Source organism: Haliotis asinina, chromosome 15 (genome assembly GCF_037392515.1).
Source record: "Haliotis asinina isolate JCU_RB_2024 chromosome 15, JCU_Hal_asi_v2, whole genome shotgun sequence".
Classification (NCBI taxonomy): Eukaryota; Metazoa; Mollusca; class Gastropoda; order Lepetellida; family Haliotidae; genus Haliotis; species Haliotis asinina.
Window position 1 is genome coordinate 23423878 of NC_090294.1, and position 23828 is coordinate 23447705.

At 42.2% G+C, this 23828-nt stretch overlaps 2 protein-coding genes across 3 annotated transcripts in view; both read left to right on the top strand.

The window, feature by feature from the left end:
* The first annotated feature begins 1238 nt into the window (after nucleotides 1-1238).
* On the top strand, nucleotides 1239-14812 carry LOC137266316 (protein mono-ADP-ribosyltransferase PARP14-like). Its single transcript, XM_067801800.1, has 15 exons — nucleotides 1239-2121; nucleotides 2664-3581; nucleotides 5065-5141; nucleotides 5605-5841; nucleotides 6819-7040; nucleotides 7589-7664; nucleotides 7771-7875; nucleotides 8021-8080; nucleotides 8788-8964; nucleotides 9522-9731; nucleotides 10185-10366; nucleotides 11417-11822; nucleotides 12446-12582; nucleotides 13135-13309; nucleotides 13598-14812. Exons 1-15 carry the CDS (start codon nucleotides 1698-1700, stop codon nucleotides 13894-13896), a joined length of 3705 nt encoding a protein of 1234 aa, XP_067657901.1. The 5' UTR covers nucleotides 1239-1697; the 3' UTR covers nucleotides 13897-14812.
* A 3616-nt stretch (nucleotides 14813-18428) lies between these two features.
* Nucleotides 18429-23828, top strand: part of LOC137265471 (protein mono-ADP-ribosyltransferase PARP14-like) — a 37616-nt gene continuing 32216 nt past the window's right edge. The window contains exons 1-2 of one of the 2 annotated variants that reach the window (XM_067800876.1): nucleotides 18429-18544; nucleotides 20015-20066. In XM_067800876.1, coding sequence (XP_067656977.1) covers nucleotides 20033-20066 — 34 coding nt within the window. In that variant the 5' untranslated portion in view covers nucleotides 18429-18544; nucleotides 20015-20032. The remainder of the gene's footprint in view (nucleotides 18545-20014; nucleotides 20067-23828) is intronic. The other variant, XM_067800875.1, reaches the window with a different exon arrangement.

The window sequence follows — 23828 nt, forward strand, 5'->3', positions numbered from 1 at the left end:
CACATGTCACTACATCTGGCGACTATGGACGCCATTTTTTCGATTTTGAGGGTCAAAATGCCTGGTGACCCATGTTTTCGTGATAAGAACTCTTTAAATAGGCAACATGGTCCGGATACCAAATCCTAATCAACACAGAAAAATGTCTCGTTACTTTTATCCATAATCGGTCCCAGTCTAATTTATCTTTCATATGTGTGCGGAAAACGACTTTCATATGTGCGCGGAAAGCGACAGGTCATGTATAGAAATGTTAAGTTGAGTGAGTAAACCCCATTGAATGAAACATCGTTTACATACATTACGTATTTCCATTGAAATGGGACATACACAGACCAACAACCACCGAGAGCAGGATTGAAAGAAACTGTATCACTTTGTGGATATGACCACTGCAACTGTAACTTTCCCTCCATCGCGTCTAGTTTCCAAATGTTTAAATGTCGAATCGAGGCTTATCTCTCCCTGGAAATTTCAAAGAGCGTTTCAGTATCAATTTACATAATATATTGTGTGGGTGAACAAGGACACCGGGTGTTAGTGAAGTAGATCGTAGGTCGTTTCCATGTCAACCAACCGGATGTTAGTAAAGTGGATGGTAGCTCGTTTCCGTTCAGAATTAACATTGAGGTGTTCAGTAAGCTACGGTGTCCCTGGGGCCCATGGGTTGATGTAACCCCTCTGTACCTGTACCCTTTCATGACCAGTGAACCACTCGTACTGTGCTTGTGAAAAATTTGAATATGACGTCACGTTGCTACATTTTGCTGACAACTGAACATTGCCGTGAACTTTCCTTTCAACACCAAACAAAACTTATTGCCATTGAGACGTGTGAGGAAAACCACCCACATTTGTTGTATTGTATTGAGGAAATCAACTCCAAACCAGGATCTTCTTTGAATACGGCGTATGGGTTTCATAGTTAGGAAAATAAACACAGCGCATTTAGGGGAAACCTTTGACTTGCACAAACACAAGTTTCTAAAGTATTGATAAATAGTTTAAATAATCATTTCTAAAGAATATAATAATAACAGACTAGGTCCCCTTATCTAGACTTGCCTATTCACAGGACAGAATTAGTACAAATGCATCGTCACAGCACTCAGTACAGCCATGGATAGGGTAAGCCGGGAATGTTGACATAAATTGAATGGTAATCATGCATGACGTTTTCCTTTGACATTTTCTTCTCAAGCAAATTCAAGCAGGAAGTTATATGATAAAATATATATATAGACATCCAGCAAATCATATCGGTACAGGTACTGCAGACGTGAGTCACACCCAAATCCATATCGTGGAACGTCGTAGCTGGATATAGTAATGCAGGTTTTTACAGGATAGGGTGTGTAATACACTGACACTTTCAAAGGAGTGGGTCTCGTGTACTGACTATCGTCCTAGTTCCTGTCACCATGTTGGGACGTTTGAAAACGGGACGATTGTAGCAAGGTATACGTTGACAAAAAAGTACGTACGCCCGCCTTTGTGAAGGACACTTAACAGACGCATAGCGAAATCTGGTCAGTGTTATGCATACCGCCATGATGGTGGATGTTCTCTGGGACTCTGTATGATTCACATAGTGTGTTGGGAGTTTGCTAATAAGAGACCATTAAGTATCATGGCTGTGTTGTAATAAGAAGGTTTTCATGAGTAGAGTAATATTTAAAGGACTGATTTAAGCAGCAATGTCCAGCAACCCAATGTACGGACTGTTCGGGGCATCGGAGGATGAGCCACTGCTTAATGATGAGCAGCTTGGACTCACAACAGCTCAATTTGGACATAGCGTCCGAGGCTTTCTGATGAACAGTGTGTCTGAAGATGTTGAGGATGAAGATATACTTTACAGAAAGTTACTGGTGGGCAGTGACAGTGTGTTTGACGATGATGGTGATAATTATTTGACAGCGTTTGGAGACAGCGTTAGTACTGTAACAGCGCGACGTGATAGCGAGGGGAGAACGTTTCGCAGTCGTGAAAAGAGACGAAGCCTTTTATCGTTCTGTTCTGTCCGTCAGAAAGGCCAGGCTGTAAAATCAAAGGATAAAACACTGCAGATCATCACCTCAGAAATAAGCGATGTTTTATCGCCTATTGACAGCTTATCTGGTAAGTGAGAGATTGAGAGAGTGAGAGTATGTGTTTGCTTGGTATTTGGCAGTATTCTGCCATATCAACGCGGAAGACACCACAAATGGGTTTCACACTACATCTATTGGCAAAATCAACTTTTGGGGAATGCGTTAACCATTAGGCTAGCTCATTGTGTCATGATGTATGTCCATTGTGTATTGCCGACATATAAATAGATGCATGAACGCACACACATGTATGTATGTATGTATGTATGTATGTATGTATGTATGTATGTATGTATGTATGTATGTATGTATGTATGTATGTATGTATGTATGTATGTATGTATGTACGTATGTACGTATGTATGTGTACGCATGTATATACACACACACACACACACACACACACACACACACATACATACATACATACATACATACATACATTAATTCTGGACAAAATTAAACATTCTCGCCCATGGGCGAGCGAGCTAGTTTAAATTTTGATATTTCGAAAAAATGTCATTACACATACATGTACATGCATACACTATTGTCCATGTATGGTTCCAGATTATGAATCTCTTCCTGATCCACCCTCACCTGCATACCTTGAGCTCGTAAGTGGGGATGACCATATTTTGTACACCATTCAGAACCTGGACAGCAACAAGGTGAAGTTTGTGAAGCAGTCCCACACATACATCATGAAATTAGCAACCTTAGCATACACTAAAGGTGGTGAAGTCAGATGGGACAAGGGCAAGGATGATGAACTGGTTGTGGCTCTTGTGAAAGTTGATCATCTTGACTCTTCAGACTCTTCGGTGCCCTATGTTCAGACATGGAGAGGTGACATGGATGCAGTCATTGCAGATGTCCTTAGAGACATAAAAGTACATCCAGTCACGGTAATGCATATTCTATGGCCAGAAATGAAACAGAAAAATTTATCGAAGATTCTTCCACAAACGTCAGATGAAGTGATGGTAAGTCTGTCTGACGACCAACCAGGATATATTGTAATTGGAGAACAGGACCGAGTTTTACCTATTGTTCAGAATTTGTTGCTGCTGGCTGAACAAGCTGAAGAAGAGTATATCCTGAAGAAGTACGCCCCGGAGCAAGTTCGAAAGCCACCCGAAGAAGTTGGCTCAGTTGATGAACAGCAGGAAAGAAAGATCTACGAAGAGCGAGACAAAATAATGTTTCTGCAGAGGCACTGTTCATCATCAATAGATATCATCAGGAGAGAACTGTCTGTCATTATCTCATTTGACCCCAGATCCAACTGTATCATCATGTGTGGATCGAAGGCTGAAGAAGCCTTTAGTCGCATTAAGGCTCTGGTCGCTGATGTAAAGATGGAAGTGTACAAGTCAAAGCGAATGGGAGCAAGAAAATATTTCAAATCTGCCACAGGGGAGACGTCAGTGGGGCAAGCTGAAGATAAATATAAGTGTTTCATTAATAGAGACCTTGGGAGGAGAGGTAGGTAGATTTTCTGTAAATATGGTTAGTCTTGTTCATCGTTAATGATTTTGATAAACAGCCACTGGTGACAAGTGAAGCCATAAATTCTCCTGTGAATCATGTTGGAAGCAGAAATAACGTAAGACCCCTTGATCCTATGAAAAATATTAATATTACTAAGTAATATTTTAATGATGAATTCGTATGTTTTATCTCTGAACGGTGATACTCAACATCCCGTTGTACTGTCCTTTGTCAGACATTTGACTGTGATCAACCTGCTCTTTTCAACCATTGGCTAGAAACACTCACTAATGTGCCTGCACAGTGAGGAGACCCCGAAGTAAGAGTGAAGTACGACAGTACAAAACAGACTTAAATGCATCAACAGGGATTAAGTAAATACAACATGCAGCTATAAGTCAAGGGGATTAACAACAGCAATGGATAGTGGTGATAATACAGTGATGATAGGAGGGAGTTAACTGTCCATGAGGCAGAACAAAATAATACATGTATATGGTTGATAAGATTAATTAGTAATTATGTTCGGAGTTCCTTGATTTCTGTTGTGTGGGGCTTGTGCCTGTGGATCCGAACTGCTTCTGTCAGCTTTCTTTAGTTTTATCAAACAAACAAAAATGTGAAAATATGTCGTCTCTACTAAACAGACAAGCATCAATCTAGTCAGTGAGCATGACCAACGGATCCCGCTGATCGCCTCTTACGACCAGCATGGATTACTGAAGATCAATTCTAACCCGGATCTTCACGGGTGGTATAACTGAACATACGTACATGATAAGTTGGTTACTGGGGATACATGGGTTAATGTACCCTCGATGTTTGTTTATGTTTAGTGAGTCCGAAGTGAGAGGAAAACATAAAAACACATCGAGGTTACATCGCACCATGCACTCCGAGAGACAAGTGAATAATGTATATATCTTACGGAACACCTCAATGCTAATTTTGAATAGTTTGAGGCAAGAATCCAAATCCTTTTGTAGCCATAGCTAGATTTAGCAGTCGACAAGATAAACAGCTTTAGCGTTATCTCCCTTCCATCAATTTGCATTCGCAAAACATCGGTACATTTCGTGCATCATACGTAATTCAATGTTATTCGAGATAAAGAATTACTACCACAAAGTACCTAATGCAAATGTTACTCGTCTGTAAGCGGGTACGTTGAAAATAATAGAAGAGAGCTCAGCCAATCAGAAACCCCCATTATATTTTAGTTGTAATTCCCCTGGAAGAGGAGGGTTAGAATTGATCTTCAGCAACAAATGACAATGACCGGAATTGAGTCATTTGCCTTTCTTTATGCATGTCACTGAAGTGCAGGTTTAGAGATTCTTATGCAGGCTGTTAGTCACCGGACTCTTTACAGACCTCCGTTATACGTTACACAACTGCGCTACACAACAGACTTACTATATCTGGTTCTATAACCTTCTATACAATAATTTATCATGTATAAACGATTTGTTTCCAGAAGAGGAACACGCAGACGATGTTGCATCAGCTGACATTGAAGTGGTCCTCAAATTAGGAGATATCGCATTAACAAAGGTAATTAGAGGAGGACGGGTCATGCTCCTGTGACGATGAGCAGATTTATTAATTCACTAAGCATTTACCTTTGTCATAGATGAACCTCAATTCACGCTTAACGGGAAGTTATGACTACTTTTTATGTTCACCGGAAAGACCAGGGTTAGAGTTGTCGTAAGAAGCGTCTAACTGGACGGCCAGGCTTGCTGACAGGGTGTCGCATGTCATTGTGTTCCACTAGCGCAGACCGATGCTCATGCTGCTGATCACTTGTCCAGGGTCGATTATTCATAGACCGCCGCCATATAGCTTGAAAATTGCTGAGAGGGGAGTAAAACAACAACAACAACAACAACAACAACAACAACAACAACAATAAAAAGCCCGACAAATATTGTGTTTTCATGAGTATTATATTTTGTATTTTGCTTCCTGGATGTTAACATGGATTTATCTGTGTTCACAATTTGCTTATAACCAGGCGGACGTGATCGTCAACTCAACAAACGAGAAACTCGACTTGTCTGGTAGTGAACTGTCCAAGGCCATTGCTAAAGTAGGCGGCGCTGCCATTCAGATGGAATGCAAGGAGCTGTATCCGCTAGGATGTAAAGTTGGAGATGTTGTAAAAACGCGTCCAGGAAAACTACACTGCAAGGAGCTGTATCATTGCTGTCTTTCAGACTACACACGAGAGCATCCCGATCAGGCTCAGAAGGTGTTAATGCACTGAAGTTTCATTCTTTTACTAAGGTTTCTTTCCCAATAATGTCATTTTAGCACCTTACAGTGACGATCGACATTACACATGTGACCATGTCAGATTAGGCAACGCAACCGGTGCCTTGGGTCGGCTTAGATCCCTTTACCACAACAGAAACCTTGAGCTGAGGGCACGAACCCATGTCTGCCTTTGTATGCTTCTAGGTGTGTCAGGATCAAACCTTTAGGTTTTAACAAAACTGTGACCATCTGAGTTAAATCCGACTCACTGTTACCCAATAGTATTTAAATGTGGAGTTAAAGCTGACTCGCTCGCTCACTCGGTGTTGTTCAATACTGTTTGAAGTGGAGTTAAAGTCGACTCACTCACGCACTCCTATTCAATAGTATTATAAAAGTGGAGTTACAGCGTCCCTCACACACCGTAGTATCGTGCTGAAACGACATGTGGTGTTGTGTGATAAAACACTAGTACACCACTTGGTTAAACAAATCGAGTGTTTAGACAGCGTAATGGCTAATAGTTCGCTAAACACATAGAAGCCTCTTTATTTCGAAGTGATCCATGTATAGAGCACCTCATTCTGGTGACCCCATCCTGATATTGCTGGTTTATTGATCAAAGATTTATGAAACCTCTCTCATATATATCCCATTTGCACTCCATACTGAGATGAAACTATATATTATCGATTCCCCGGTTGATGAAAAAATGGATTACACAGGGTTTTGAAAAAGCCATTACTACCAATAAACTGTAAATCAAAATTAGCAATGTCAAGAATTTTATCTGGTGACTAAGGATGAGAGTTAATAACAGTGAATATCAGCCGATTACCATCTTATGAAGATGTATCCATCATCTTGCATTGCCTGTTTTGTAAATTTATTATTTTATTATTTGCATAACCAACTTCTGTTGCTATTTTACACTGTAACTGCATCATCGACGCATGTGTGTATCGTTCACAGCTTCTAAGGGAGATAATTCTGCAGTGTCTGCACAAAGCGTCTGTAGCTGGTCATAGCAGCATTGCATTCCCTCCCATTGGCACCGGCAAACGGCAATACCCAGCTGATGAGGTGGCAAGGACCTTCAGAGAGGCTATCAAAGACTTTTCAAAATCAAACCACTGCAGTTCTCTGGCAGAGGTTATGATTGTCTGTTTTCACACGAATCAACATCTAATGAAGGTACAAAACACATTTATTTTCTAGAGAAAATAATCATCACATTTTAAGAAAAATAACCAAAATCCATTCAGATTATTCAAAATTATCGATGCTACAACTACCAAAATGAAACCTGAATATGTTTCAATTCTGGAGAATGACAACTCGTAATTCTCCAACAAAACTAATTCAACATGGCATAAAATGCAAAATGGATGGAAAAAGTAGTCATACCAATGCATCAATCAATATTTATGCTGCAACTACCAAAATGATACCTAAACATGTTTTAATTCTGGAAAATGACAGTTTTCCCCACCAAAACTGACTGGAGTAAAATGCAAAATGGAAGAGATAACTATTCACACCAATGCATCATTCATGGTTTCTGAAATGCACAGGGTTATGACAAAATCGCTCTTAACTCGAAACATCATTGCTAATTAGTGAGAGTCTCACCTTCAACTAAATTACTTAAGAAGCGTGTTACTGATATTTGATAGAACAACAGTGTTACACCTGATGATAGGAAATGTACTTAATGGGGATTTTTGGGTATTTTTCTACAGGTTTTCAAGGATGCGTATGAGAGTGAGAAAACAAATCCAGGACATTCATCCCTTTCAAACATATCCCTGATGACAGGTATGACCATGGCACAGCAACAGTGTATGACAGTGTATGACCTTTAACTTTCTACATGTCCTCTGTGATTAAATTGATAAATTTGACTTTATGTTCTCTTCAACAGAGTTCCATATGGGCCATGTCCTGCTTATTGTGAAAGAAGGCAACGTCTTTAGGGAGGATGTTGATGTTGTGGTAGTCCCAACTGACAACAAGTTGTCCGTCTCTTGTAAGTATCCCGTATGGCATGCACATGCATTCTGTGTGATGTCTATGGCACACAGACCTTTTCCCACAATTAATGCTGTTTTCAGTTATCACAATATTTAGATCTTTCAGATAAAGGTGTATTCACAAAAGTGGTTTATTTTCAGGCGATGTGAAGTGGACTTTTGTACATGAGTTTGGAGACAACACCTTTCGTCAGTGGAAAGGTAATTAGAAGATTTCGTATCAATTGTAAATATTTTATTTTGTAAAGGCTATTTCGAGGTACAACTGGACAAGCAAACCCATTCATTCCTAACTGACCCTCTGTCTGATCGCATTCATGAAGATATAACATGGCCATCACGTATTAAAAGTCAAGTCAAACATATAAACCGCTGAACATTCCTGAGTTTCGAGTCTTTGTGAATACAGAAAAAATAATGATGAGACGGTATTGAGTTGAATACTGAAAATCATTGAGAACTTAAGTAAGAATTGAGCATCTGAACCTTTATTCTCGAAACGTTAGTAGCCCTAAGAATTTTTAACTTTGATCGTAGCCAATGTGTTAAGAATGGGCTTAAGAAGTTCGTAGGGCTACGAACGTTTCGAGAATAGCTAGCCTGACCTTCAGCTAACTTACCTCGGAACTGTGTTACTTTTGATTAATAGAATAACATTAATATTGTTACAAGTGATAGTACGAAATGTTCTTACTGCATGCTTCTTTCTTCAAATTTCATTAACAATATTCTCGTCCAATTTGGAGTCCCCACCCAAATCGCTTTTTCAACCTTAGCATATATTCATGATAACTGCATGTTGAATTTTGTCAAATCTTGTGTCAGAAACTGGACACAGTGCGAAGAGTTTCTGTACTGTCGTGTTTCCAGAATTAAATTGTGACGTGGTCCTTATATTTCACTCCCAGAGTCCAACATCCGGAAGTCTGGCGGAGTGATGCTGCGTGTCCCTGGACATCACTGTTCAAGCATACTGGGCGTATCCAGGGACTTCTTCATGGGCGACTTGTTCATGATGATCTGCAAGTGTCTGCGGAAAGCTGACAAAAACAAAGTTACATCCATGGCCATCCCTGTTATGACAGGTGAGTTATAACAAAATTCTTTATCCGTGAGAAAAGGGAGACGGAAGTCCCGAGTGATAGTTACCATAAAATGACTGTGATAAACAAAACTCTAAACATGCTTAGTCTAAACATTACTATTCAGTAATTTGTAGTGTCCTGATAACACAATACTCCCAACAATTGTACCCCTTATCCCAGATGGAATGTGTTGTAATTGTGAAGAGTGTGTATTCTTTTGCTCCGAGGTTACATGTGTCTATTGGGGCGGTGTTTAGCCTGTTAGTGAAGATTTTCGCTCGTCACACCAAAGACCTTGGTTCGATTCACCATATGGGCACAATGTGAACCCCATTCCTGGTGTCCCCCGATGTGATATTGCTTGAATATTGCTGGAATATTGCTGGGATATTGCTGGAATATTGCTAAGACTGGCGTAAAACAAACCTCAGCCACACTCTGATTTCTACTGAGTGTCCTTAACCTGTAAATCAGCGCAGTTTTGAAACCCTTTGATTTTGTTGTAAATTATATAGACTGAGACAAACTGAGACCTCTGATCCCTGTACCATGTCCAGGTAACACTAAGGGTGAAACCCTTCCTGCAGTATTGATCAAGTCCGTCAGATGTCTCATGGGTTCACTTGAGTTTGTCCGAGAACTGAGGCTTGTCTACACCGACCCTGCAGCCATGGTTGCCGCCGTGACGGTGTTCGAAGAACAGCTTCCTTCTACATGCGTGGGAAGGTACAAGTTAGCGGAAACGTCTCCACAACCTCCAGCAGAGGGTAAGTGACAAACCGTCCATGTGCAGTTGCTGTAGGTCATTCAGACATGACCGATTGAACAGTTCGTTATTTTAGCCCCGTAACACCCTCACCAATATCAATATTGTTGAATATCCAGTCTGTCTTCTATGATACTGCTTCAACCAAACTGAAAACTGAATGAAACCTTTGTTTCAGTTCCGAAGAACCACCAAATGATTCCACATTGTAGAAATGCAAATGGTGCTCAAAAGTATCCATATCATTCCTGAAATGGTTTTACGTGAAGAATGTAGTAGGTCACAGAGAATGCTACTCAAACGGTGAACCACTATTGCTAATTATTGAGATTTTGACCTCAAACTAAGTTACTCCGCAAACGTGCTACTGCTGTTTAAAAGAACGACAGTGTTAAAAGTGATAGTACGAACTGTTCTTAATGAATGCTTAGATACACGCGCTTGTCATTATCAGGATCACAAACGCAGGATGAAACGGATGACAGCACAATGCAGTGTGCACTCGCCATGAAAATAGTATTTAGCAACAGAAGGAGTTTCGGAGAATGTCAGCAGTTCCTAGACAACCTATTGATGGAGAACCTGTCTGTAGAGACGCTGGAGAACCCAACCATCGGTGACCTGACAGAACAGCAGGTTAGGACTTGACAAATTACATAAACTATTTCAGGTACCATGCATTCAGTAACATAATTCAGTAACTACTGGAGGGTTGATAATATATGAGCAAGTTCAAGTTTTACACTGCTTTAGCAATAATCCATCAATATGAGCTTCACACATTGTACACATGTGGGGAATCAAACCTGAGTGTTTGGCTTGACGATTTTAACCTCTAGGCTACCCTACCGCCCTGTAAGCAATACCCCTGACCTTCAAACAGAAAACAGCCTTTGTCATAAGTTACAAATGATTAACATTTGTCATAAGTTACAACAGTATATGATATTGGTACTCGTGCTGATCATTAAAAAGTTTGAAATTATTTAGAACATTTCACACTCACGTTTCAAAGATGGTTAAATGGAGTACAATTAGAAAGGAAATGGAACATCAAGTTTCAGAAAATAGAAATGTTTAACTTCCAGGAACAAAAGAAAACCCTTAAGAGGGAAAACGGATATTTAGTAATACGTTAATACGTGAGTGAGTGCATGAGTGAATTTTACGCCGCACTCAGCAATATTCCAGCTATATGGCGGCTGTCTGTAAATAATCCAGTCTGGACCTTACAGTCCAGTAATCAACAGCATGGGCATCGATCTGCGCAATTGGGAAACGATGACACGTGTCAACAAAGTCATCAAGCCTGACCACACGATCCCGTTAGTCGCCTCTTACGACAAACATAGTCGCCCTTTTATGGCAAGCTTGGGTTGCTGAAGGCCTATTCTACCCTGACCTTCACGGGTTCTCAGAATTCAAGGTTAGAAAGATCAACAAATGATGAACCATATGCACCACCTAGGTACTAGAGGCCATGAGTCTATGACTAATGTTTGATCTGAATTCTCCAAAGTCAAAACTGATATTCATGTATATATTTAGGAAATACGGCGAATATGTTTTTGGTAATTGGTAAGTTATGACTGATAAGTTCCTGAATTACCACCTTGCAAACGGTCATAGATCGGAAATGCGCATTGATGTAGCTGAAAGAATCGGACAGTATCACTTCATTTCCAGGTTAAAGATATACAACGGACGTGTGCTGATATTGACGTGAGGGCCGAGGTGGACACCGTGAACTGTGTCATACATTACTCTGGGATGAAGGTTGACGCCATCAAGGCCAAAGGCCAGACCCAGGAAGTGCTGAAGAATATTGAGTTCATACAGAAGAACCTAGAAAAGGCTGAACTTCTTCATCGTCTTGTAGAATGGTGGTACATCACTGACGATGGTCATGAAATGGGCTTTGCTCCCATGACCAGCATGCTGATTGAAGAAGCTTTCTTGATGAGGTCTACAAATCCTACAACGGTGGTGCAGACAACGACATGTAAAGTCAACATAGACTTTACCTCCATGGAGATCAGTCCTCGGGAAAGCCCAAACCACAGATTACAGATTTTCAGGAAAAAAGGCCCAAGTAGGTTCAACATGCAGTTTGTCACGCTTGGCATGTATGATATACACGGTGGTTGATGTTCATGCCACACCATGTATACTGCAAATGTATCCTGGCTGTCATCAGTTGCATACTTGATAAACACAGCACACTGTGGCATGGTAAAGACCGTGATTTACACGCGTTGTGCACATCTGTATCTGTTTATCACAAACACACGCAAAGGACCGTTTTCAAATTTCATTGTTTACAAGTAGATTTTTTTATAGTAGCAAACAATACAACGTAGCCATTTTGAGTCGTTTTGCTTAAAAGATCAGATCCACATTCAGTATGTTTATAAAAACGCAGAACAAAGCATATAGATTATCCAGACTGACAGTATGCTACAAACACACGTAATCTGTGAATCCGATTTTGTATAATTCCATACTTACCAAGACCTTGCAGTTATAATACACTCATGTAACTTCACTTCCGGAACGAAAATAAATATGTAACCAAAGACATGTTTGAACAAGAATGACAGTATGAAACTCTGGATAAACCAACTCGAATCATAACAAATGATACTGGTGAGTTGATACGTAAGAAAACTATGTATTGTTGTCTATAATGAAGGTATTTCACTGTTGCACCTTCAGCTGTGCCTCTCCCTGAGATCTGGGAACACATGGGAACTAAGGATATGATCGCTCCAAGGATCAAAGATGGAACTGAAGCTGATGCACTTCGTCAGATGTTCATGTCCAGTGCTGGGAACAAGTTTGAGATATTGGGGGTAATACCTGTTGTTAAAGTAGAATATTAAAGTATTTTTTATAACCTAAAACATAACATGTGTACAGACACGAGCTGAACCTGGTGTAATCAGTGATAGGCAATTTCTCAATATCATCCAACTGTCTTTGTTTGTATTTTGTTTATCACTCAGGACTTCTATCTTAAATGATCTGGACATTTCGGTGATTAACAGCATGAGCATTTGGGATACGATGTCATGCATGAACCAACTCAGACAGTCTGACCACACAAGCCGGTTAGTCGCCTTTTACGACTAACATGGGTGCTAAACTAATTGTAACCATAATCTCGTCGATTACTTTAAAAAAGATCAAATTTACAAGGTCTCTACCCAGTTTTTTTCTGAACAGTCATTGTCTTGTGTTTGTATTAGAAAACCACGTTTATGCCTAATGCTCCCTAAAACACGAAAACATCTCAATAACACGCTGTGCAATAACATGCCCGTGAAAATCACGTGTACATGATCGTGAGTATTTCTTCTCAATGTATGGCATCTAATAAAGTAATCTTCGTCAACCCTTCCTAGGTATTCCGGATTCAGCACAAATACCTGTACGAGCAGTATCAGATACAGAAAGAAGCCATGGAGAAAAACTACCCTCACAAGAGCAATGAAAGACAACTGTGGCATGGCACCAACGTGGAGGCCATCAAAAACATCAACAAGTATGGATTCAACAGAGGCTACTGTGGAAAGAATGGTAAGACAACTACAATCAAATTATCATCACGGCACCATTAAAATCAGACCTAAGCATTTAAATTGTTTATTCACGACCACATGACACATTATCCATAATAAGCGTCATATAGACATGTTCGTCCATCTTCTAAATGCCTTTCACGAACTTCATTGCTCTATGCACATAAGACGAATGCTAATTTCACTCAAATCAAAGAAATGGTGATGCATACATTGTGCAGTAGCAGCTCAAGATAATATTACTTTCAAACTCGACCGTTATCATAGTGTGCATATACTTTTGCAGGCACGAAGTTTGGACGAGGCGTGTACTTTGCCACAGAAGCTAGCTATTCCACCAATGATACCCTGTCTGTTCCGGACGAAGCCAAACACAAATATATCTATCTGGCACAGGTTCTGACCGGGGTCCCCACAAAGGGCAGCAAGAAAATGTTTGACACCCCTTTAATAGACCGGAAACGATCTGTCCGCTATGGGTGCACCGTGGACAACAGTGACAATCCATCCATGTATGTAGTGTTCAGGGACACACAAGCCTACCCGAAATACCTGTTTGTTATCAGAAAAAGAAAATCCAAGTAAAGATTAAAGTCATTGTTGTGTTGTGGCAAGATGCTCTTACGTATGCAGCGTCCCAAATATAGTTTTGATTCCAGCCGTTCTAATGTCGTAGAGACTGCATGTGTGGCCGTAGATGCTGCACATGTGGCCTCTCTAATGTCGTAGAAACTGCAAGTGTGGTCGTTCTAATGTCGTAGAGACTGCATAAGAGGTCGTTTATGCTACATGGGAGGTGGTTCTAATGTCGTACTGACTGCATGTGTGGGCGTTTTCATCTCGTGCTGCATTCGTGACCTTTCTAAAGTTGCACAGACTGAATGTTTGGTCATAGATGCTGCATGTTTGATCGTAGATGCTGCATGTGTGGTTGTATGTATGTCTTAGACTGCATGTATGATCATACTGATGTAGCGGGGACTGCATGTGTGGTTGTATGTACAGCGAGATAGCGTATTATGAGCAATACCATATGTAGCATACTTAATACAGTAGATACTGTTTACAATGAAATGACGGACTTTATAATGCTAGGATCAGTGCTACACAGTAATGACTGGAAAGATATCACTGAATAGAGACTCTTTATGTAATGATGAACGCGTCTGTTTACTGTGGAGACATTATTTGTTTGTGCAATAGTTCATGCAAACTCTATGTGACACTTGGAATGTGACACCTACTTTTTATACTTTGTAAGATACGACAGTAAACTAAGTTGCTGTAAAATTGCACATAAATCTTAAATATAGCCTGTTAAACATGTTCATACCTATTTCAACCCATTTGTTGTTAAAGAAGGGAACCACTGTTGACATCTCTGTGATCAAGCAATCACTGTATTTAACAGTGACTAGGATATGGTCCAGCGCAATACTTGTTGGTGTTGCAACAGATGTAGTTGTTGGAAATACTGATAAAATAAAAATCTCTAACCGAGCTTTTGGTTTGGTCTGACTCTATCGTGCAAACACTAATGTTGATTTACTGCATGTGGAACACTTACTGGCCACACAAAACAGTAAGATCAATGTGCGATTTGACCTACATCACAGCCTACGTGCTTACTGTGTGGCCGAATACAGGCTCATTGGTGAATGTCCTACACTGTAGCTTGCATGCTTCCTGTATGTGCGATAGCCCTGCTAATGTGTGATGGTCCATTTTAGCTGTTGTTACTGTTTGTTACATTGTATTTGTCCCTAAATACTACACGTACCAGGATCCCAAGTATCGGTATATGTCCCTAAATACTACACGTAGCAGGAGACCAAGTATCGGCGTATGTCCCTGTATACGACACGTGAACGGAGGCCAACTATTGACGTGTCCCTGTATACGACACGTGAAAGGAGGCCAACTATTGACGTGTCCCTAATTGCTACACGTAGCAAGAGACCAAGTATCGTATATGTCCCCAAAGTTTTCATCTAGCAAGAGAAAAAGCATCTGTATATGTCCCTAAATACTCGACTTGAAAGGATATCAAGTATCAGCGAATTTCCTTAAATAAGTGGGGAATGAAAGTTCGCGATCGATTTGCCTTAATGTTGTCAATGCAATATTAAAACGAGTGAGTCGCCACAGGAACTGGTCATTATCAGTTCTGTCGCATATAAAAGGTATGGGTACAGTTGGGCATGTGTTGGTTGACAAATATGAGAGTATTCCAGATACCCATTGATCTCTGCTACATTGGATTTTACAGACCCAATGGACACATCCGTATACTTTGCCAATACGTTATACTTCGCTTTAAATTACTGCGCTTCTTGAAGATCTGGGTTCGAATCCCCATATGGGAACAATGTGTGAAGCCCATTTCTGGTATCCCCGGTCATTATGTTGCTGGGATATTGCGGCGTAAAACTAAATTCACTCATTCACGCACTACGGCGCTTCTTGTCATCCGTCAAAGAAACTATATTCTGACTTGATCTTGATGCCTTGTCCGCCTAAGTATATAGTTTATGTATATGATCAGCTTTATTTAGTCGGTAATTGAAAGACCATTCATGAATTTGTTTCATACGTGGCTTTAAACGATGAAAAGATGTTACATAAGTATGCATTAAATAATCCTTTGACAACAATGACCAACAATATACTGCTTTACTCCTCGCTTTAAAAAACGTATCTCAAGTTGTATTAAGTGAGTGAATAAGGATAGCGCTAGATTTGTCATACCGCTAAGCCCAGCCATTGTAGTATCTGTAGGGCGCCTACGTGCAGTTGCCAATGCGTTTGTATTTGATAAACACAATATCTTATATTCTTATATGATTCTTTTTTTCCAGACGCAATAGAGGTTTGAAGTCTAATTGAAATGCTTTCCTATTAAATGCTACTTAATAACAGGATTACGTGCCTATGCATGCACTTGTAAAGCTACTGTTTAGGGGAAATGAGACTGTAAAGCTACTGTTTAGGGGAAATGAGACATGTTTTACCTACTACAAATTTTGATGATCGTGACGGCGTGACAATTAGTATTTCCTTAAGTAAATTGTTTGGTCTGATTCAGATTAAGAACTTTTTGTATAGAACTCATTTTGCCTTCTTAACCTTCATTAGAGTCACCAAACAGATACAGTGGGTAACATCTTTTTGTGAGCCAAATATTTGGAATACTACTGAACGCTGAAAAATAGTACTGTCTCTTGTTCATTCAACAACAAATAGATATAGGCAAGTTGGTAATACTGTACCATGTATACAGTTTACAGTGTATGGTACATAATTTATGTGTGACGTTTATATGGTACAGTGAGATTTTTTATAAATTTCAGTGAACTTTAGTCAGCTTCAGCTACATAACTGAAGACATGACTGATGTTCTATACCACAGTTAACAATGGATTGTTTTGACTTGCGGGTTTTTCTTTTTCGTTGGTGGTGGTTTGGTTGCTTTACGCCGCTCTCTGCAGCATTTCAGCTATATGGCGGCAGTCTGTAAATAATCAAAGTCTGGACAATAATGTGATTAGCTATATGAGCACAGATCTAATCAATGGACATGAGTCAACCATATCAGCGGCCCCGTTATTCGCCTCTTATGACAAGCATGATTCCTGAAGACCAGTTCTACCCGGATCTTCACGGGTACAATGGCATGCAGTCATTAATGGCGAAGAGACTGGGCTTCCAATGCAAATGGCTTCTGATAGTCTATACTGGGCTGGGTGCCAACGAGGTTTATACAACCATTAGTTTTGAATGTTCATGTTGGACTTACAAAATATTAAAGAAAACAATCTCAGTAAGAAAAGTGGGGCGCGTTGACTCAAATAACAGATTTGAAACTTATGAAGTAATTCTGGTTGAGGAGGAAAGGTGGCACAATGTTCTCAGCTGCAGTTCACCATTTAGAGTTTCTTCCCCTACTCATACAAGGATCCAGTGTCAGATTCCACGTGCTTTGTTAGGATTATTTACTTATTTATAAAGAATTCGAACTTTGATACATTCAAAGACTAAAACATTAAATCCGAAGGAGAAAGTTATTAAGTTGTCACATACCTAATTTCTAATTTCTAATACTAATACTACTGGACATGTCATTTGGCATCAATCCGTTCACAGAATTACTTTATGAGAAACAAGTGCGGTTTGTTGTAAACATTACTTATTATATCTATTATGTGATGGTGTGTGGATCTGTGCATAGAGCTCAGGTCACGAATCACTTGACGTTAAGCAACGTTGAGCGCGGCTATTCCCTGAGTAGGTAACAAGTCTTGAATAGCCAACACCCGGAAGAAGAAGGGAGATAAGTGTAGATAAATGACGATCAACACCATGGGTTCGCATAAAGAAAAACACCCAACATACATAATCGGGCCAGACATACAGTGATTCTATACACAACGCACCAGCGAATACGATCATATATTCAACGTGCGGACGTTGTAATGTATTCTTTTATTAAGAAGGACTCTTTGTTGTTATATGTACTTCAAGTGAATATGTCGTATTGGTTCAAAGTCATCAGCAACAATTCATGATAATGTCTTGCAATTATATCGTGGGCAAAATGTTTTGTTTGATATATGCAACACACATCTGTCGGAAGAAAGTTTACACATTAAAGTACAGTAGACATAGACTTAAGATGTTAGCTTTCCACACGCTGCAATAACTATTCTCGTAACAAATCGGATGACGTTACGTCCTGGAGTCACACCAATATTCTCTTCCTGATTGTTAATGACGTCAGGAACCAGATTAAACCATTTCCCTTTGACCTCCAACTCGACAAATATGTGAATTAAAGCATGTATTCATAGATACACAGCACAGACAATGAACTGACACAGCTTTAGTGGTTCAGGAAGTGAATGAGGTAAAGATGTCAGTGTAGTGGGGAATCAGCATAATGGGATCAAATGACGGGGTATGACTTGACGTTTCTTATTACCCGGCTGTTCTGAAAGACGTTAGTCGACCAGTCAGACTGGGTTAATTTGCCCCTCAGCACTGGATTAGTGTTGGGCTGTTTGCTTTCATACTCAAGAAACCAGATATTATACCTGTTGCGTGTACATAAACTGCATGTCACTTGTACATTCAGGAAGTTGGGCAAGCAAGTGCTTGGGTCCTTACTCCAGCCATATAGAGACATAACGCCGGGTACAGCAGGGTATCAACACTGTTACTTGGTCCTCAGGGTCAGGTAAGAATCAGTGATGAGCAAGAACTGAATAGTTGCTGGGTAGTTGCTGAGAAAAGTGATCTCTTACAAGTAATGTAATACATTTACCAACACAGGAATAACAGGATTAGAATTGATCTCCAGTAACCCTTGACTAACCAGATGGTAAGACTCGCTGACTTGGTTGACACAGTTGCATAGAACGATGTTCATGCCGTTGACCACTGGATTGTCTGGACCGCTGCCATATAGCTGGAATATTGCCGAGTGCGGCGTTAAACAACCACCCAGCACAGGGGGAGCTGTGTGTTCTGTATGTTAGATAAAGTCTCCCGTATGTCTTTGAGATCTATTTTAAATCTGTAAGATCCAAGACTGTAGAACGTTTTAACCTTGACCAGGGTGTCGTTGTTTGAAACATTCTTAGTCGCACGTCAGTGTTAAGGTATGGGAGTTACGAAAGTTCTCAGCGTTAAGATCGCTTTTTTAACAACGGTACCAAAGATCATCAGATCATGCTATGATGCAATGTATTGCATGGAATCTAACAACCGGAAGTAGTCAAGATTGGGGATTTTTCACACTTTACAAATGAAAAATAAACCTTAGTGTTTATTCGGTTAATGAATGAACCTGTGGCTGGAGTGTTTTATGCACTTCAAAGGGATCTCCTCTTCTGGGTAATAGGTAAACTGTGACATGGGATGCTGTTTTTTGTATTGTATCTTTTTGTATCTGTATGTCTTTTTTGCTGGAAGTGTTTCTACACTTTATTCTGAGTTACGAATGAGTCAAGGACTAATTTCATCAGGTACGGGTGCTTACTTTTGCGTAGTGAATGACTGAATATTCCCCCAGTGTGTTCCAGCTGAAACAGTACTTGGATAATTGTTTTGTTAAGTTGTTTATTTTCTGGGTAGTCCTAATCGATACTTTCTATTGGAGTAGTGAGTGAACCGATATTTCAGGAGTTCTATTCTTGATTGAACCAATAGTTCATGAGTGATGTTTTGGTAGTGAGTGAACCAGTAGTTATATCCTGGCGTTCTATTGTGGTTACTGAGTAAACCTGTAGCTGGGGAGTTTAATTCTTGGCAACGCTGCCTTGATCTCATGTTTTCTACGTAATACGTGAACCTTGAACACTGAGTTTCCATAGACGGGGAAATACCCGTCCACAATTATCAGTGCATGCAGTGATTGCTGTGTCTGAAAAGTACATCCCGATCCCACACTCTCCTCATACTCCCTATAGGAAGCCATGGCTGAAAAATCAGTCCGACTGAGTACCTTGAATTTACAAACACATGATGGGATAGGATTGAACTCGACATGGAAGGGTTAGGTATAATAGCGCTGACGTTCTGTCAATTATCTCCTAAGAGATACAGACCAGAACCCTAAAGGTGATTCAGGAACTGGTGTACAGTTTGAACTATATATGAGGAAGACGAGTGTCTGACTATACAGACAGTGCGTTGCATTTTGCAGACCTCTGAACAGAAGAACATGGCGCAACAATTACCTGGTCTGGCTGTTGAAGGTAAAAGTAAAGTTACTGTCATTTGAAATGTCCTATATTTATTAGGACATATTTAGGGGAATATTGCTCTATTAGTTATTGCTATACCGACTGCTCTATGTTAGTGCATGTTGATATTTGCAATATTAGTTGCTGTTATAGTGCCTGCTAAATGTTAGTGCATGTTGATATTTCCAATATTAGTTACTGTTATAGTGCCTGCTAAATGTAAGTGCATGTTGATTTGTGCAATATTAGTTACTGTTATAGTGCCTGCTAAATGTAAGTGCATGTTGATTTGTGCAATATTAGTTACTGTTATAGTGCCTGCTAAATGTAAGTGCATGTTGATATTTGCAATATTAATTACTGTTATAGTGCCTGCTAAATGTAAGTGCATGTTGATTTGTGCAATATTAGTTACTGTTATAGTGCCTGCTAAATGTAAGTGCATGTTGATATTTGCAATATTAATTACTGTTATAGTGCCTGCTAAATGCAAGTGCATGTTGATATTTGCAATATTAGTTACTGTTATAGTGCCTGCTAAATGTAAGCGCATGTTGATATTTGCAATATTAGTTACTGCTACAGTGCCTGCTAAATGTAAGTGCATGTTGATATTTGCAATATTTTTTACATACTTATCAGGTAAGAAAGCCAACAATGCCCACGTGAGTGGCGCTTACTCAATTTCTCTCATAACACAGTCTACAAAAAGTAGAGATGCGAGGTCAACATACGGGCGGTAGGTCACCCAGGTCACGAGATGACCTGGACACGTCATTCCCTTACTAGAGACGAGCGAGTCAAGACGTGTTGCTTGGCCGCTCTACTGGATTCTAGTTAAGTGTGTGCTTTGTTTATTGCATTTTTCTATCTCTCTCTCTCTCTCTCTCTCTCTACTATCATCATTCTAGTCGCTTTTAGGTGTTTTTCGTTATCTGTGACTAGCTGATTTTTTCTTTCTTGCCAGCAGTTTGTGGGTCGTCGGCCGTCGTCCCACTTGCACGTGCTTCACGGGTGTCCCGATTGTGTCTCGGTTCACGCTTGTGTGGCTCGTGCACTTGGACCCATGTCGGGCTTCCGCGTTACTCGCTGGCGGATAGGCGGGTTGGCGGATAGGCGGACCTTGACGGAGAGGCAGAGGACAGGCGAACCCTTCGCCCGAGCGGACCTTTCGTTAGGGGTTCCTTAACAATCGTTCACCTGCGCCTTTGTGCGCAGTAGCGGAGGTCAGGCGGACCCTCCGCCTAGGCGGACCCTTCGCTAGGAGATTCTTCTGTCGTTCCCCTCAACCCTTGTGTGGTGTAGAGGAGCATTGGCGGACCTTTCGCCTTGACGGAGAGGCGGAGGACAGGCGAACCTTCCGCCTGGTCGGACCATTCGCTTGTGACGTGCCTATCCTCCTCGGATAGGAGTTTACTCTGCCGTCACCCCTCGGCAGCGTACCCTGTCGTGCGTTCCACCGTGGTATTCGCCTCCTTCTGCACTCAGTGCGGCACTAGGAAGTCGGCTAAGTGGGATCCTCACACATTGTGTAGGCTTTGCAAGAGTCCCTGCGCTGCGGATAACTCTTGTGCAGAGTGTGAGGTCCTCTCTGAGCGGGACTTTCGTCAGTACCTGGCAGTACTTAGGAAGAGCGAGAGGGAGTCTCATCGGAAGAAGGCAGCGCCTTCCGCAGGTTCGCCAGTGTCTTCGGCGTCATCTAGACGATCAGTGCCTTGCTCTCCCATCCGCCCTCCCTCTCCCTCCGCATCAGAGGAGTTAGTTATTCACGAGGAGGCGGAGGAGTTCGACTCTCAGTCAGGAATGGAGTCGGACCCCATCAGGACTATGCCAGAGGGGAGCGCTACTCGCTCCCGTTCCGTCTCTCCCTCTCGGCCCCTCCTGAGGGAGGACGTAGCCGTATCACCGGAGGGGAGGAAGGAGAAGAAGAGAAGGAAGGAGAAAAAAGCGAAGAAGTCTCGTGACAGGGAGCAGGTTCGCTCAGAGAGGCTTCTTCTTTCTGTTAAAGGGTTAGTGGAGTCCATCCTTGATCAACGCCTTGGTCCGCCCACATCGGCACGTTCCGCTGAACCCTCCTCTCCGCTCCGCCTCCGGAGGCGGACGCCTGTTCACTCCCCGAGGCGCTCTCCTTCTCCCAGGTCCTCCCCCTCTAGGGAGTTCACTAACACAAGAGACCCTCCACTTATTCCTATCCTCCCGGAGGAGGTGGGGGATGACAGCGACCCTGTCCTTCCAGAGCCTAACCCTCCAGTCTCTGACTCTGCGTCTAGACTGGAGGCAATTGCGGAATACACCGGTGTGGTGTTGGCGGAGGTGGACGATCAACCTTCTGCCGCTTCTAGGGCGAGAGGCGAGTCTTTCTGCCCTGAAGACTGTGTTCTCTCCCCTCGGAAAGTCCTCCCTCCGCACCGCTTCCTTGAAGCAGCCGCTAAGGAACTGAAGGAGGCTGTTGCCACCGCCGGACCAGGTCGCCTTACCCCTCAGCTCCTCCTCTCAGACAAACAGAGGATCAGGCTTCCAGTGGCGAACTCGCCCATTCCTTTAGATCCTCCCTCCTTGGATCCCGATATCTCTCGTGTTGCTTCTGCTGGGGTACCCCACAAGGTGTCGGACAATCACCATATCCATTTGGACAAGGAGGCCAGATCCATTGTGGGGCTGAGCAACTATGTTGCTCACGCCTGCCACTTTCGCCAAGGAGGCAGGGATGGAACAGGGTGAGGAACCTCTGTATAGGGCATTTGGTGCGGTAGCTGGCGGAGTGGCTTAAGTCACCCTGTCGGCTGCTAGGATTTCAGCTGCCATTACCAACCTCAGACGGTAAGACTTCCTGGGGCGCACTAATCTCCCTCCGGAGATTAGGGACTCCCTCCGTCACGCCTCAGTGTCGGCAGACACCTTGTTCGCGGGGGAAATCCCAGAAGCTCTCCGCACTCGCCATGAGATCCAGCAGCAGGACCTAACCAATCGGATCATGACGGGTGGTGGACCCTCAGCAGGTTCCACCCCCCGCAAGCGTCAGGGAGGTCCTCCAGCAGACCAATCCACTCCTAGGAAGCGGACAGGGAAGGTGGACTTTCGGTTCGGAGGTCGTGGCCGAGGACCCACGAACCAGTCCAACCAGCCCAGCCAGGCTAACCAGGGATTCCAAACCCCCAGCAAGGGCACTCCGCGGAAGCGGAACAAGGGCAAGTGGACGTCCAAGAAGAAGTGACTCTTGGTGCCCTCCAATCCTTCCGCCACCTATCATTCCTCCATTCGACGGACCCGTTGGCGGCGGCTTGAGCCTCTTTGTCCCAAACTGGCGTCAGCTAGGACTAGACCCATTCGTGTGTCGGATCCTGGAGCGTGGCTTCCGCATCCCGATCTCCTCTCCGCCCCCTCTAACCTGCTCTCCGGTGGAACGTCGGATGGACTCGGTCAGGTTCCAACTCACCTTAGAGCAGGTGGAGTCTCTAGTCTCCAAGGGGGCAGTTCAGGAAATCCCCCTCCAGGATCTGACTCCCGGGTTCTATTCCCCCGTTTTTGTCAGGCCCAAACGCAACTCGGAGAAATGGCGGCTGATTCACGACTTGAAGGAGTTCAACTCCTCCTACCTCGAACAGCCGCCATATTTTTGACTCTTGATTGTTCCATCAGTCATGCGGTTACTGGAGCCCTCGGGCTACATGGTGTCCCTCGATCTCCAGGATGCGTACCTGCACATCCCCATTCACTTGGCGGATTGCAGGTACCTCCGTTTCGTCATGGGGGGCAGGCACTTTCAGTGGAATG